The sequence below is a fragment of the Gallus gallus genome, chromosome 4 (genome assembly GCF_016699485.2).
Source record: "Gallus gallus isolate bGalGal1 chromosome 4, bGalGal1.mat.broiler.GRCg7b, whole genome shotgun sequence".
Lineage (NCBI taxonomy): Eukaryota > Metazoa > Chordata > Aves > Galliformes > Phasianidae > Gallus > Gallus gallus.
The window spans coordinates 82,419,501-82,431,984 of NC_052535.1; the positions used below are offsets into that span (position 1 = coordinate 82,419,501).

Consider the following 12,484-nt stretch of genomic DNA (forward strand, 5'->3'; position numbering starts at 1 on the left):
TCTATGGGCTGAAAAACCAAGAGACACTCTTTATGTGTCTTCTCCTCTAGATCCTTCACCATCTTTGTTGCTCTGAGCGGATGAACTCCCATGCGGTTAAATTGAAACTTGTCTAGATATTACTTTCAACTTAGAAAGGCATCTTAGAATAATTTTTAACAGTTTTCTGTTGGTTCAGCATGTGGCTTTTGATTGTATTCTCTGTATGCACATCAAAACGATCTTCTAGTCATCTAAATAAGATAGTATGACTCTGTGTGGAACACCCCTGCAAAAGAAGGAGGTGAATAATTTGGCACAGAAGAAAGGCAGTACTGATAGCAGAAGTTAAATTCTTTGCAGCTTTGGAAGTTAATAATAGAATTCTGAATTCAGCATCACACGCAGGCTGTACAAAATGTAAGTAAAGGAAAAGTAAAATCTTGAATGCTTATTATCTTTACTCCTGTGCTTGTAATTTTTGTTTTTGGTAGCTCAGAGTCATGTTGCAACAGTTGGAGATCTTAAAATGTTCCTGTTGTATTTAACGTTACTAAAGGGAAATACGGGAAATGTATTTTAATAGCTTAATCACTTTAAAAATAGTGTTCTGCATGTTTTAATACTAATATTAGAAGTCTTTTTATTTTTTATCAGCATCAAAACTTGGTTGTGAATTTGCAAAAACTTTATACTATAATGATGGGCCTTGCTCATGACTTACAGGTAAGATTTGATAAGTAGTTACTTAGCAATAACTTCTGAGGTATTATTGCAAAGTGGTGTGCTTCTCATTCAAATCACGATCTCTTAGGGAAATAAAGTAGAAGGTTTCAAACTTCATTACTTATAGTACTAGACAACATATAAGATGAAGTTGTCCGTCAAATTTACCATTGTTTTCAGAAGAATGAAATGTTTACTCAAAGTGAATGTTGAAGAAGTTTCTCTACAAGAGTTAAATGTTTAGGTAAAGATCCTAAGAACAGAAAAAAATCAGAAAGCTGTGCTTTTTCATTCTGTATTTTACAGGTATATGAACAATCCAAAAACTGTTAAGAGTTGAAGCATTGTAGTTGATTTATCTTGTTAGACACTTTCAGAGATTGTCTTTGTTGAGCACAAAAACTTAGCATGTCTATTCCTATATGTTGTATTAATCCTCAGTGAAGTTCAGAATGAATCTCAAGAATTTTTAGGAGTTTATGTTCTGTTTTGTTTTCTCCTTGTGATTGTAGGTCTGAAAATGTTTCATTTAGGGATATGCTCAAGTTCTGGTGAAAGTTGCATAGATTCATAGAATAGTTTAGTCAGAAAGAGACCTTAAAAATCAACCTCCCTGCCATGACAGGGACACCTCCCACTAGGTGAGGCTGCCCAAAGCCTCATCCATCCTGGCCTTGAACATTTCCAGACATGGGGCATCTGCAGCTTCTCTGACCAACCTCTTCCAGACTCCTACCACTCTCATGGTAGAGAATTTCTTCCCAACATCTCATCTAAGCTTGCCCTGTATAACGAGATACTAGGGGCTTTCCTTGAAACTGTTTTAAAATATAGTGTAAGAGATGAGAAAATTAGCTGATGGAGCCATGTTAGGCTGGATTTTTTAAGTGGCCCAACAATTGTTCTATCTGTGAATGAAGGTAATGGAAACATCTAAGGTACAACAACACCAACCACAAGCCTACAGAAATTCTCAGAGAACTATTGTTGTCTGGTTGCTACGGAGGAAAAAAAACCATCCTGTTCTTTGCAACTAAATTGAGTACATAATCCCGCCATTTAAATTCTTCCTAATGAAAAGAAAATATTGAATTCTGAGTCGTTGCTTAGTTGCTCAAGTGAATAAGAAAAAAGAATGAAGAAATGTTCTATCATAGTGGACCTTAGTCTAAAAATAATGTAGAAAAATGGTGTGTAAATTTCTTAATTACCATGACTGTACTTTTCCTTATAAAACAATGTGATAATTGAATATAGTGTTTAGATACTGTAATTCACACTAACTAGTATTTCATACTCCATTCAACCTGGTCTTTATAAAAATAAATGATACATAAAGTGAAATACTGCTTACTGAAAAACTGATCTACATAATGAAGATTTATGTATTATACATGTCTTATATAATCTCAAGAATTATGTATAATAATAAAGGAGAATAATTTTTAGAATGAAGTTTGGTAATACTGGTGCTGATTTGTATCTTACTATACAGGTTCAAGGTTTGTGGAAATTATTTTGCACATTAGAGCTTCCACTGATCAAAGTTCTGGCAGGTATGAAAGTTCAGTCCAAAATACGACTTCTTGCCATTTTCATGCAACTGTTTATTATTCTGAAGTAAAATGTTATAATAACTAAATATTACATTATCCTTGTGTAGGTGTTCACGGGCACGACAAGTTAGAATTTCCATTTCGTAGCATGCAAGATTAAAATTGTCAGTTGTAAACATTCTCAGTATTTAATTCTATTTGCAGTGATGGAAACTCACAAAATACATGTGGACAAACAAGAACTGAAAAAAACATCAGAGATTCTGGGGGTAAATTTTATCTTTATTTTTTCCCACAAATGTTAGTTCTCTTTTCTACACTAAATCCCCTCCCTAGTTCGCAAAGAAATGTAGACTGAAGATATGCAAGCAGTCCGTTAAACGAGCTGATAGCCAGCAGTGAGGTATCTCATTTGTAAGTAGGAGTCCAATATACTTATTAATGTAGGAAGTAACAGAATATCAAGTATATAATTACTAATCTTGGAAGTAACAGAATATTGAAGAAAATAATGTAATAGGAATAATTCTGATGTATTAATTTATAGTTGAGACTTAAAGAACTTGAAGAGGAAGCCCATCAAATTGCTGGAGAACGATTCCTTTTGACCAGCAGTAGTCAACTCAGAGAAGTAATGTTCATACTCCTGTTATTACTTAAGCATCTGTCCTGTAAACTGTTAACTATGCAGAGGAATTATAAAGTACATAAATTTGTTCTTCCAACTTCTGATTCTTCACTACCTTCCTAGATTCTAATTATCTTTTCTGATTATAATGGAAGACATCTCAGTTAATTCATAAATCTGACAATTTGGCTAATCTGTATTTCAGTGAATTTAAATAACGCATTTTATTTTAGTAAGTGCACTATTTTAGAAATAATATGTTAAAAGTAAGGATTGGATCTTTTTACTCCTGTGTTGTTTTTCTCTTTTCTGCAATAAACTCTATTTTGCTTGGAATCTCTTTTGTAGACTGGATTTCAAGAATCTAATGATTTTCTGTTCTTTTTCATCACTTGAAGCACTGAAATGTTTTTCTTAATGTAGGTACTGTTTGAAAAGTTAAAACTGCATACGCTGTGTGAGAAAATTCCCAGAACTGAAAGACAGCAAGTTGCATCCACCTCAGAAGTTGTGGTGAGATGAGGTTCTTAAATGATCTGCATTATTTAGAAAAGCTTCTAAGTTGTCTGTCAGTGAAGCTGTCATTTGTCTAGTTTCCCTTCCAGTCTTCATTTATTTTTATATTATGTTAATCACGCTTGATTTACTTCTGCCAGAAATGACAGAGTGGGACCAAGAATAGAGAGAGAATTCTACTGCTTAAGATAAAAAAAACAAAAAAAAAAAAAACAAAAAAACCAACAACATTGTATTGAATACACTTTTGTCAGAAACAAGGGAAATACTTTGTAGTTTCCTGATTTGAAATTCATGGTACCTTGTAGCACTTCGTATTGACTTTACACGGATCTAATGTCAAATCTACAAAACGATAGAGAGGTTAATAAATCCTCTATCCCTGATAGTAAGAAAAGAATTACAATTGAAAATCTTTATTCTGGTGGTAGAATTCCATAATTTTTTTTTTTAACCTGAACTGTGTAGTTCCAGAAATTTTTGTTGTATTTCTACATATAAAAAGAATCAAATTAGATTGTATTTACAAATTTTTATGTCAATTTACAATCGAAGTAATCTTGAAATCTCCTGGAACTTGTATGATGGGGCAAATGGGAACTCTGCTGTTAGATTTTGATTATATGAATATACACTTAGATATACGTTTATTATCCACTTATGTATACATATATACAAATGTGTTGTGTACTGTTCCATGTTTGTTCTTGCCTAGATGCTGTCTAGCACAAAAATGGAACAAAGGACCATAGACAATCCCCTCTCTCTATACGCCTTATTGTTTTCTATGTTCTTGTGGAAAAGTTTTCATGTCTATGTATCTTATTGTCTCTGTCTGAAATGAGAAGGGAAACAAAATGCAAGGGGATAATCTCCAGCCCTCCTCCTGAAGGCAGGGATGAATGAAGGCTCTTCCGGGCCTGTGATAAGATTGCTTGAAGGACATAACAGTTTAGCAAACTGCTAGCATCCTCTTTCATCTCAGCAAGTAAATTTCATCCAGCAGAACTTCTGCTATATTTTACTTAACAGTTAAATATGAAATATTAATCACTGTTCTAATGGTGAAGTTAAGATAGTTAAATAATACCACTTAACAGAAGAACATAACAGTAATTCTGATTTTTTTTATTTTACAGCTAAGTAAGTTGCAAGATCTTCATCCTTTGCCTAAGCTTATGTTAGAATACCGGCAGGTGAGCTGTTGTTTTTACATGATGTAGTTATACTCAAGCAAAATTTGCAGAAAAAATGTTATTTATTAACAGCAAAACAAAGAAGGTGACAAGAGCCTCCTGAAAATCCAAAATTACCTTGTTAGCTCTTATGCTTAATGCTTGAGTATTCAGTACATCAGTTTCCAATATAGATAAATAAAATCCACAGTTCTATTTTTGTGCTGGTTTTTTGTGTAGTTCATTCACTGGGAGGCATAAGGTGTAAAAGAATGAATTCCAATAGGACTTTTGCTAGTATCTTTGTAGACCTGCTTTAGTGTATACCTTAGCACTTTGATAACTTATTTTAGTAGGTCAATAGTGAGTATACATCCATTTTTTTTTTCCTAGGGTAAAACTGTTTTTTAAAAGAGTCTACGAAACAATCTCATGCACTTGAGACTAAGGTTTTTGATGTGTAAACCTTACTGTTATGTATAAGCATTTGCCTAATGCTCTTACGTAATTTAGGTTCGGAAGATGAAATCAACCTATGTGGACGGACTAAGAACATGCATGAGAAAGGTAATATATTAAAAAAACAACTCTAAAACATGGTGTTTAAAATAAAAGTTATTAATTGATTGCAATATTTACAGTTCAAGAACTTTAATGTGTATATATAATTAGAAAGCATTTCTTTTTAAATTTGTAATCCTAATTGCAGTGAGTTTTAATTAAGTTTACGTTAACTAAACTAGAAAAATACATCCTTTTTAGATGAATGTAATCACCCTCTTTTTGGGGGGATGGTGAGGGATATTATTTTATTTGACTCCAGGGATTTATTTGCCCTACATGGAATCAGACAGGAACTGTGACTGGCAGACTTTCATCCAAACATCCAGTAAGTGAGCCTTTTAAAATTTTAAAAATAACATCATTTACATACCATGCTGCATACTTTAACTTAGGAGATGTTCTAGTAAGTCCAGTAATTGCCATGCTGTATGTAAATGGGAGACAGAAAAATTTATGAATGAGTAATTTCCTCTAGAACAGTTATTTTAATAAACAATTTCCATCATCATTTCATCAGAAAATAATATTTTTTACCTTAATATAGAAAGTGAAAACTGTAAGCCATGCATGTACCATCTAGATTGCTACTGAATAACTTCTTTAAAATAAATTGCTGGTGTTCATATACCCCTCCCTATAAAGGACTGGTGAGCCCTATGGTATGCACAGAGGATTATAGGAAAGGGAGAAGAGCACAAGAAGAAGCCTTTCTCTTCTGCAATTTGTCTTCAGGCCTTGCAGTAAAGAATCACTCTGTTACTCTGGAAGTCTTTCCAGGTCATTGTATGGCTGTGATATTTGGGTTCTTTGTGCTTCATTTTGGCTATAATTTTTTCCATGTATACTTGTGGCTGGAGTGACTTTTGATGTTCTGGACTACTAGAAGCTTTGCTTTTGTGCAAATTCCAATAGAGAAACATCTCATGTTGCATCTCACATGCAGTTTTGGATGATTATGTTCCAAACAAAGGTTTCTTTATGTGTATATTGTTTGTTCTGTAAAGGAACTGAATAATATCTGTCTCCTTCCTTCTCTGACTCCATTTAATGTTTTAAAGGTTTTTACTTGCATATTTAGGGGGAAATGACCAGACACGAGGCATAGAATGGGATTTCTTTCTCAAATGAATTCTGTGGTCTTCTTTCAGATGAATCCGCATATGGATGTATAGATGATGTATATTTTTGCCTTTAAGTGGGTTTCTGTCAAAAGATAAGCTTATTCACATATTTTCTACATTTCTGTTGCAGCAACTTAGAGAAGGTTTCTTGGTAGAACTTGAATTCATTGTATGCATCTATTTTAGTTTAACTGTGCACTCTTTCCTCTCATTTGATTGCTTCTTCTCATTTGATTCCTTCTTCTTCAGTGTTGCTTAACTAAAACTTTTGTCACAAATAAGTGTTATGTAATGTACTTATCATGTAATATAGTACCCCACAAAAAAGAGACATGTTTGATATTGTAGTTTACTGCTGTAGAAGACTGCATATGACTGTATGCAATTATTTGGTTTGAGATGTAAACTTCAGTACTAGAATTAGATATTCTGTATTAAGATTTTTTCCTGCAGTCTTCTGCATGGAAGAGAACTGTTACTAACTAATCTACTCTTCTATACTTCAGAATATGTTTTTACCTTTAAATTAAAAAACATAAAGCAATGAGCATGGGGATGTTTCCTTCCTTTGAGTATCAAGAAGTTACGCTGGAGATGAGTAAAATTCTTTATCTCCTTAGAGCAGTTGGGGAAAAAAAAGTGAAATAAAGACATTCCTATTTCTCTCTAGGAAAATTAGTTTTACCAGCTTGTCCAAACAAAGAAATAAAATTTAACTTATCAAAGTGCACAGTAGCCTTTAGTTTGGAAAGCGGAAATGTCATTAGACAAAGAAATTAACTTGGGGTTTGTTGCATGTTAATGTGCTCAAAGAGGAGCCACAGGAAACCTAAAATACACCTCAGTGTATTTCAGTCTCTCTAGTAATGTCTTCTGATATTGAATGCGTTATAGAGAGTTGCTTGGTTGTTTATTAGAAGTTGTGTGTTACTATCAGTGTCTGGAATATGAATAATAAATCAGCTGTCTGGTTTTAATTCTGATAAAATAGAAAATTATTTGAAGTAAAGATACTGTGTGTATCCACACTGAGTGTATTTCTTCTGGGCTGTCTTCTGGAGTGAGGGAATGAGCTGAGTCATTAAAAACTCAGGTGTAGTTTTGGGATAGTTTGTCCTGTGGCTTATGGGCAGTGTGGATGAGATGCTGCGTACTTATCTCTGCCTTAACACGATTCCAATAGGTTTTAGGTCCTTAACGTACCCACACTTATGTACACTGTGCATGGCAAACTGAGTATCAGGCAATCAAAACTATTGGGACAGATCTTGAATTTCAGTCATTTCATTCCAGGTCTCATTGTGTTACAGTCTAATCTGTGACACTATCAATTTTTTTTTTCCTGAAAGTTTACATCCCAGTACAAACAGAATTTCAACTTGGTACTTCAGGTTTGTATAGCGGCTCACCTTTACTCAAGCATCTTTCTTTTGTCTCTTTCTTCCACAATTCATAGAAGGTTTTGACAGCTGATGCTAAGAGTAAAATGTAAAGTCTTTGGCTACTTTTGAAATTGCACTATTATGAATTCAGTTTTGTAAGAATGTTTTCATATCCTGATCTACTGATGTGAATGGTTTCTTCAAATGGGCAGATAGTGTGGATCTGACACTTGCGTTGGTCTTACTTGAGTGCATTTTGTCTTTTTTTTTTTTCAAGTATGTTTATTGGAATACCTTGAGGATAGGGGGGAAGTCAGGTATGTTCAAGGTTCACGTAAAACATCTTTCCAAAAGTTTCTTTTAGTGCCATTTAAGCTAACAAATTCATTTTTGGGTAATTATGCTTCACTAAAAAGGAATCTGTTTTGAGATGACAGTCTATGCACTCTTGGACCTTTGCATCAAAGGAATTTTGTGTCATATTTTCTACTAGGTACAAACACCTACATACATACATCATACAAACATCTTGATATGCTGATAAAGTCAGAGCATTCATGCCATTTCTTACAGTTGGTCTGTGTTCTCTGAGTATCTCTTGCATTCAAAATATATTTTCCTTCTGTCATGTTTATTTTCAGTATATTTGTTTCAATGCTCTTGAGTTGCATGCTGGTTATGATTGCACTAATAGTACTAAAATAGTATCTCGTTTTGTGTGTTTAGAGTTCTTACAATCTCCTATTGCTGCTTTATTTTTAGAAATATGTTTTAGGTCCAGAATTTGGCAATTAAATGAGCTGCATTTACAGCATTGGAGACAGTTCTGAATTTGTTCTTTTTTACTCCTCGGTTGTTTTTGGTTTTTTTTTTTTTTTTTTTTTGACAGAGAAATATACCTGAAAGAATGAGTGTGTTGTCAAGACTGTAGTTCAGTTGCTTTTGTGATAAGAATTTACATTGTGTTAACATTGCAGTAAGACACCCTTAGTTATGAGTGTGACAACAACAGCATGAAGTAGTATATACTACTACTGTTATTACTGTTATATATTACAGTATACTACTGTTAGTAGTAGTATAACACTGATGTCTGATGTTCCAGATGATCACATAGGTTCAATATCGACCTGTACAAATAAGGGTTCTGCATCACAAACCTTTGTTCTCTTAGCATCACGTGTACTCCTAGTATCCTTTTACATGGTATATTCATGTCTTTGGTGATCTCTGTAGAAAGGCTTCTGATCTGTGTATGCATCTCATGGTGGGTGTAGCGTATCCGATGCGTTGATAACACTTGATATGATTATGTTTTCCATCTGGCTCAGTAAAGCTTGGGATATCATCTGGGCTGTAATTCTGCAGTAACGGAAGCGATCATGTAGATAACTTGTCTTTTATTTAGGATTGTCTTTGTATGGATAATTGTTTTGTGTGGTATTTAAAGACCGATAATGTGTAGCCAGTATAAATCTCTTTCTATACAGTAACACATGTGAAAATTGCTTCTATTTTAAAAATACAGGGAAAGAGAGACTGTCATTACTTCTGCAAACCAAATAAAAGAAGAAAAACAGAGGATTAACATTAACAGTGTAAGAATACATAGGATTCTGTACAACTCAGAGTAATATCAGCTAAAATATTTTTAGCACATTGTGAAAAATCGACTGAGAGGCCCCATTCCTCCTTCACTCTCTTTTAGTTTCTGGCAAAAAACCCTTTAGAGAGGCTTAGATGATAAAATTCCTGTTAAGTGTCTCTTTGCTTGGGAGATTATGGCATTGCATACCTCCATTTGTTCTGTTAAATTCCTAAGATACTAGATTTCAATTATACTCAGTAAAAATTAAATTGGCAACTTTTAAGTGCCTGCTGCTATTGACTGGGCTTTGTTCAGGCAGTTGGATATGTGCTGAATCATTTTTATCCTTTGAGTGGCCTTTGCCAGCTTTGCCAGTGATGTTTTAGAACTGCTGCAGGTTCCAAAGCTATGCAGTGATTGCCTTTAGAAATCTGTGTTGGAATACAGTTGGTACAACCAGCTGTGGTTTTTTCTAAGATGAACGTGACAGGGGCTTGTGGGTGACAGCAAGAACTTAGCATCACCTTTGTTTACATCAGTGTTTTTTTAGCTATGTACTTTCCGATAGAAATTACAAGTTATTTTTTTTATAGTAGTTATAGTAATAATCATAAATTAGAGTACTGTGCTATAGAAGTTTATCTGCATTCTGTGTTGTGCCTCTTGAAACTCTGAGGAGTCTTATTCCATGCAATTTCATAGTAACTAAAGAGCAGTGTTAGCACGATGTTTTCATTACAAGAAACAAATAGTGCTATTCACTTGTAATCTGCCACAGTCTTCATTTTTCCACTGTTTATTCATACATGCTTCAACTCCTGTATGGGCATGTTATGCTTTCTGTTATTGGCATCGTCGAGTTGCAGAGTATGGTCAGTTGCTATACCTCCACATCCACACTGAGTAGCTTAATAGAGCTCATGGCCTACTGAGTTCATTTTCACTGTCCTCATCTGTAAGATAGTAAAAAACAATTGAGTCTCTAGCAATCTGCAAAAGTGCATCTATCTTCACGTCAGTGTAAATACGTGTGCTTGTTTTTTAGAAAGTTGTCTGTTGGTACCTGTCTGTGTCCTGATGAAAATTCTTGAAGTCCTGCTTGAAGATGTTCTGTTCTTAGCATGAAATATTCCAACAGTGGGATTTCTAGGAATATATTTGTAGAAATTATTCAAAGCTTGGAGAATTGTCTTGTGAGAAGGCAATAATAACTAATAATTTAAATGTAATTCAAGTACACAGATTACATCTTGTCTTATAGGCTCTCAAAAGTTAGAAGTATTAGCATGTTCTTTTCTGATGAATTACTATTTGCAAGGGCAGTATGTAGTCTAATTCTGATCTCAGAATAAGCTTTGTTGGTCTGATACAACAAAATTACCGTGTATTATTCTTCTTCCTGTTTCTCACTCAAGGAAAAAAAATTCTTCAAAAGCTTTAAGAGTTCTGACAAGGAAAAAGAAGATGAAAAAGGGAGAAATGAATGATAAAAAGAGAATAGATTTATAGGGGAAGATCGAAAGTTAGATATAGCAAGAGACACTTCTTGTCTTGGATGGTTGAGTTTTCAGACTGCTGCTTTTTGAAAGCTTTGTCAGTGGCTTCCCTCAGAATTTCAGAAAATGCTCTCTGTAAATCTATATCCCTATTCCAGTGGTCTTTCTCAGCTGACAGTTTGTTTTTCCTGTGTGAATGAGTGGAAAACTTGCCAGTTGTCAGCATCCTTTCATGAAATGTCAAGAAATTTCCCCCAGAGTTTTGGAGACAGGTGTGTTCTCTCAGGTTTGGAACAAAAAAAATAAATAAATAATACCTCATATGAGGATCACTGAAGATAGAGGGAATAGGACAGAGGTCATCTTGCTGACTTCTGTACAGTCTTGCTGTCCTTAGTTCTCCTGTGTTAACCATTAGCACCTGCTGGCTGTAGCTGGTAGGAACCCATAGGTAAGTACCACTTTGACCAAACCAAGAAATGTCTTTTCTTCTTTGGGAGGAAAGAAAGAGTCAATGGTTATCTAGGTTTCAAATTCAATATTGTCTTATGTTCAACTCAATAAAGTGAGAATTGGGTATTTTTGGTAGTTGTTTTCTTCTTCCTTTGTATTTACTTCGAAAGCTTCTTAAGCTTGTGGAAAAAATGTTGAATTATTTCCAAGTCTCTCTCTTGACCAGCGGATCTTAAACCCTTTTTTGTGCTGCTGGTTAAGGCAGGAGGGGATCAATGCATCCTGCTGCATCACCTTTGAATGACTGACCATGGATGAAAGCAGCAACTAGTACCAAAAGTTAAGAAGTCCTTTGCTGGAAGCTTGTATGTTTAGGTGTTTTTTAAGGAGGAAAATGAATGTTTAATTCTTTAACTAGCCACTAGGTGGCAATTGCAGATAAGTCAAGGCTTGCTTAGGAATGTATGCACGCAGAATAATACTGCTATTGTGGCCTTCCTCATTTTTGTATTTTCTCTATTTATTGAGATATGTGTATTTTAAAAATTAGATTTTTGGAGTATCTTAAAATTGTCTCATACATAAGTTACGGAAAATAATTATTTCTGTGCAATAATAATTATTGCTCATAGAAGTATTTAAGTATGCAATTTTTCTGCCGTGTAATTTCTCAATGAGTCACTTGCCAGTCAGTTTTGGTGAAGTGAGTTTGTGAGTGTGCTCAGGATTCAGCCTTCTTGGCTCTTGGCATTGCAAGTAATGACTTTTACTGACCTGACTGACAGCTGGGAGAAAAATGTTGCTTCTCCAGATCTGCTCCATCTGATTCCGTGGCAGCTTTTGGTCTTCGTTCATGACGTAACCACACCGTGTTAATTTATGAATGGATAATTTTATCTCACTGAGTAAGTTTGGTCTCTGTTCTTACTTTTGATTAAGTCCTTAAGAGAATGCAGAAATTAATCAGAATCAAGCATCCGTATTCTACCAGTATTTCTGTTCATTCCCATTTATTTCAATAACTTACTAGCTTTATTCTGTTGCATATTGCGTACTTTAAAAACATGCAGAGCAGTTAGTAGATGAATGCTAGTAGATGACTAGCAATTTTCTATTAAAAATACACACATGAATATAGATGCCACTGTATACATATACACGTTTATTTGTACGGAGTTACCAGAGTTGACTAAGGTTGCTGGCTTATATCAAAAACAAACAAACACAATTTATGCTGCTCTAAATGTGTATGACAGAGGCTAGCTGCACTGATAGAGATGACTGAAAGGGGAATATAACA

General features: G+C 34.4%; 1 protein-coding gene across 6 annotated transcripts in view; it reads left to right on the forward strand.

Annotated features, from left to right (window-relative positions):
* Positions 1-12,484, forward strand: part of POLN (DNA polymerase nu) — a 90,512-nt gene that overhangs the window by 22,371 nt on the left and 55,657 nt on the right. For 3 of the 6 annotated variants that reach the window (XR_005859969.2, XM_040700463.2, XM_040700466.2), the window contains 8 exons: positions 637-705; positions 2,201-2,261; positions 2,466-2,530; positions 2,809-2,892; positions 3,313-3,402; positions 4,545-4,601; positions 5,094-5,147; positions 5,404-5,469. Coding sequence is in view for 5 of the 6 variants with exons in the window: in XM_040700463.2 (XP_040556397.1) it covers positions 637-705; positions 2,201-2,261; positions 2,466-2,530; positions 2,809-2,892; positions 3,313-3,402; positions 4,545-4,601; positions 5,094-5,147; positions 5,404-5,469 (546 nt within the window). In the remaining variant the exon portion in view is untranslated. The remainder of the gene's footprint in view (positions 1-636; positions 706-2,200; positions 2,262-2,465; positions 2,531-2,808; positions 2,893-3,312; positions 3,403-4,544; positions 4,602-5,093; positions 5,148-5,403; positions 5,470-12,484) is intronic. The other 3 variants (XM_040700464.2, XM_040700465.2, XM_046940421.1) reach the window with 3 other exon arrangements.